Source organism: Peromyscus californicus, unplaced genomic scaffold (genome assembly GCF_007827085.1).
Source record: "Peromyscus californicus insignis strain IS unplaced genomic scaffold, ASM782708v3 Scaffold_10__1_contigs__length_136768540, whole genome shotgun sequence".
NCBI lineage: Eukaryota > Metazoa > Chordata > Mammalia > Rodentia > Cricetidae > Peromyscus > Peromyscus californicus.
Genome location: NW_026294391.1, coordinates 115,589,445 through 115,592,659, shown reverse-complemented (window position 1 = coordinate 115,592,659; position 3,215 = coordinate 115,589,445). Strand labels below are relative to the sequence as shown.

Sequence of the window (3,215 nt, the reverse complement as noted above, 5' to 3'; positions counted from 1 at the left end):
AGGACTATCAAGAAGGTACAATATCCTGCCCAACGCAACCCAAGAAGGCCAAGTCAATAAATACACAATGCACCAAAAGCAGTTGTAATGAAGACTAATTTAATGGATTGAATGTGAGAGTGGCTTGCGATTCTGCTTCTTTTTAAAACGTGTATTTCCAGTAGTCATAAGTAAACATTAATTTTGGCAAAGACCACTCTACCCTGGGCGGGTACTTATGTTATGGTCCAAACCCATTCAAACAAATCCAAATCATTTCTGGGCCTCCCCAGCTGCCTGTCAATCAAATAGATGAGTATATTATTGGAAGGCTTGCGGTCTTTTAACTCCCTGGACGGGATCAGCTCCATGTTAGGTTCTGGCGGGCTGGGACTGGCTTCAGGCTTTTCTTTATCCATGACTGGTGTTATCCAATGGCCTCGGGACAACCAAGAAAGCCTGAAAAAGATAAAGCCACATAATCCAGTAAACTCAGAGGCCTCTTTATTACTGCTGCCTCCTTGTTTTTGTCTGTTTGTCTCTCACACATAGTAGTCAAATAAGGTTGCTTTGAGGCACAGTTTGATTTGCAATGGCCATCTTATCATATTTCACATTATCATATACATTGATCTATGTTCAGAAGCTCTGTTCTGTTCTATTAAAACAATTTCAATTCCTGTTTCTTTTTTAAAGACAGTGTGTGTGTGTGTGTGTGTGTGTGTGTGTGTGTGTGTGTGTGTGTAGGTTATGGGACAACCACCATGGGGGTTCTGGGGATTGAACTCAGGTCAAGTCCTTGCATCAAGCAACTGGTTGAACCATCTTGCTAACCTTCAATTCCTGCTTCTTTTCCTAAATGGAACCTTTGTGCCATATTCTAAACTGCTACATTTCTCTTTATTCTAAGTTATAGAAAAGCAGGGTAATGTCTGCTGTAGCATGAATCTTAAAAGTTATTAATTAAATCAAACCTGAGGCCAGTTATTGGGTTGAAAGCTGGAAGATCAGAGAAGCAGAACAAGCCACAGCTACTTCACCTCAACAGTTCCTCAGCTGATCCTGTTTCCTCAGACTGGAAGCCTCTGAGTCCTCATCCAGAATGAATCTCAGCAGAACTGTGCTAGAAGCCTTAAAGCTTAATCAGCTTCTAGTTTCTTCTCCTCACGCCTTATATATCTTTTTGACTTCTACCATCACTCCCCGGGATTAAAGGTTCACTCCCTGGGATTAAAGGCGTGTGTCACCATGCCTGGCTGTTTCCAATGTGGCCTTGAACTCAGAGAGATCCCAGATGGATTTCTGCCTCTGGAATGCTAGGATTAAAGGCGTGAATGCCAACATTTTCTAGCCTAAGTATCTAGTGGCTTTTCTGTTCTCTGACCCCAGATAAGTTTATTAGGGTACACAATATTTTGGGGAACACAATGCCACCACATTTGAGTTGAGGTGGCTTTGGCTTGTTCTGCTTCTCTGATCTTCCAGCTTTTACCCCAATAACTGGCCTCAGGTTTGATTTAATTAATAAGAACTTTTAAGATTCATGCTACAGTCTGCCTTGTTCTCTGCCTCTGTCAGGGACAAAGTTACAGAGAAACCAGTACAAAAGTCTCAGGAAGAAAGGGATGGAATTCCCAAGATTCCTCTGACTCATTTGGTTGAATCTAGAGGAAAAAGGACTCAGCTATAAACTGAACCAAAGCCAGGTGTCAGTTCACGGCCCCCATGCCTTGCACACTCTTTACATGATGATGGGACAAACCCCGCCATGTTACCTGTTTGTCAGGGTGTGTGTTAACTCTCAGACCACTGTAGGACCTCTGGAAGAAACAGGCTGAGGACACAGGAATGAGAGGCCAAGTTCCCTGTGAGACTGGGCTTCTCCGTGTCTCAGAACCTGATTGGTCAGGTCTCCAGGGAGTGACAACAATTCACAATGCACTTAGAACTTTCAAACCAAAAGTTTTATGATTCAACCACTGGCCACTGTTCCGGGTTCAGGGCTGACTACGGTAAGCAGAGGAGCCATTCCAGAGAGCAGACGTTACCCAAGCATTGACTTTCTCCACAGTTGTTATATGGATAGGCCAGTCAGTTCCCGTGGTCTCAGGGCTTTCCCTAGTCTTTTTCAATATTTCCACATTAAACATAGTGTGTGAGGAGTTTGAAGAACATGGAGCACCTTAGCATGTCCCCTGGCAATACTCAATGATTTGATCCATTTAGGAATTTTCTTCCATGTAATTATTTCTCACTATATAGACAAGCTTGCTTGTGTCTCTGAAGGTACTTACTTTAAAAAAAGTGGGTGTGTGTGTGTGTATATGTGTGCCCATGGAGGCCAGAAGTGTACATCAAATACCCTGGAGCTGATGTTCCAGTCTGTGAGTCTTCAGAAAGTGTGTGCTGAGAATAGAACTCTGGTCCTCTGCAGGAGCAGCAAACACTTTTAGGTGCCTAGCCATCTGTCTCTTGCATCCTCTATATTACACAGTTTATCAGTGGGGTGCTTCATTGCTGAAATGTTGGCCATGAGTAGTAACAATTACCACACTACAGTGCTTTCCAGGTCTGTAATTTATAGCAACTATTCAGTTAGCATTGATGTTTAACCCAGGTGAATATTGTCTATAGGTGAGCCCGAATTCTTGTAGGCCACAAGAGGGTTTATGGTCAAGACAGAGTTTTGTGTTTTTTATAGTGCTGCCTTCTGGAGGAAATGAAAACATTTCTTGGCCCCACATTGAACACCCTACTCAGTCCATGCAAAAAAAGAAACTGAGGAAGTTTAAACACAGATGCCTAATAGAGGGACCCAGGTCACATTGTCTGAATTAATCAGGGTTCTCTAAAGAAACAGAAAAAAAAATATATATATATATATATAATTTATTAGAATGGTTTCTGGGTTGTGGACTTGCTAGTCCCAACAGTGGTTTTCTACCAACACTACCAACAGAAGGTTCAACAATCTTTTAGTTAGTTTATTCAGTCCATGAGGCTGGATGTCTCAGCTGGTCTTCAGTATAGGCTGGAAACCTGAAGAAGTGGGCTTTAATGCCAGTGAAGGAATGGACTTGCCAGCAACAAGAGCAAGCTGGCAAAGAAAGAGAGCAAGCTTCCTTTTTTTCATATCCTTTATATAGGCTGCTACCAGAAGGTGTGGTCCAGGTTAGAGGTGGATCTTCCCACCTCAAAAGATCTGGATTAAAAGTGGATCTTCCTACCTCAAAGAT

At 42.6% G+C, this 3,215-nt stretch overlaps 1 protein-coding gene across 1 annotated transcript; it reads right to left on the bottom strand.

Annotated features, from left to right (window-relative positions):
* Nucleotides 1-215: 215 nt before the first annotated feature.
* Nucleotides 216-398, bottom strand: LOC128117676 (embryonic testis differentiation protein-like). Its single transcript, XM_052749858.1, has one exon. It carries the CDS (start codon nucleotides 396-398, stop codon nucleotides 216-218), a length of 183 nt encoding a protein of 60 aa, XP_052605818.1.
* Between the last annotated feature and the right edge of the window lie 2,817 nt (nucleotides 399-3,215).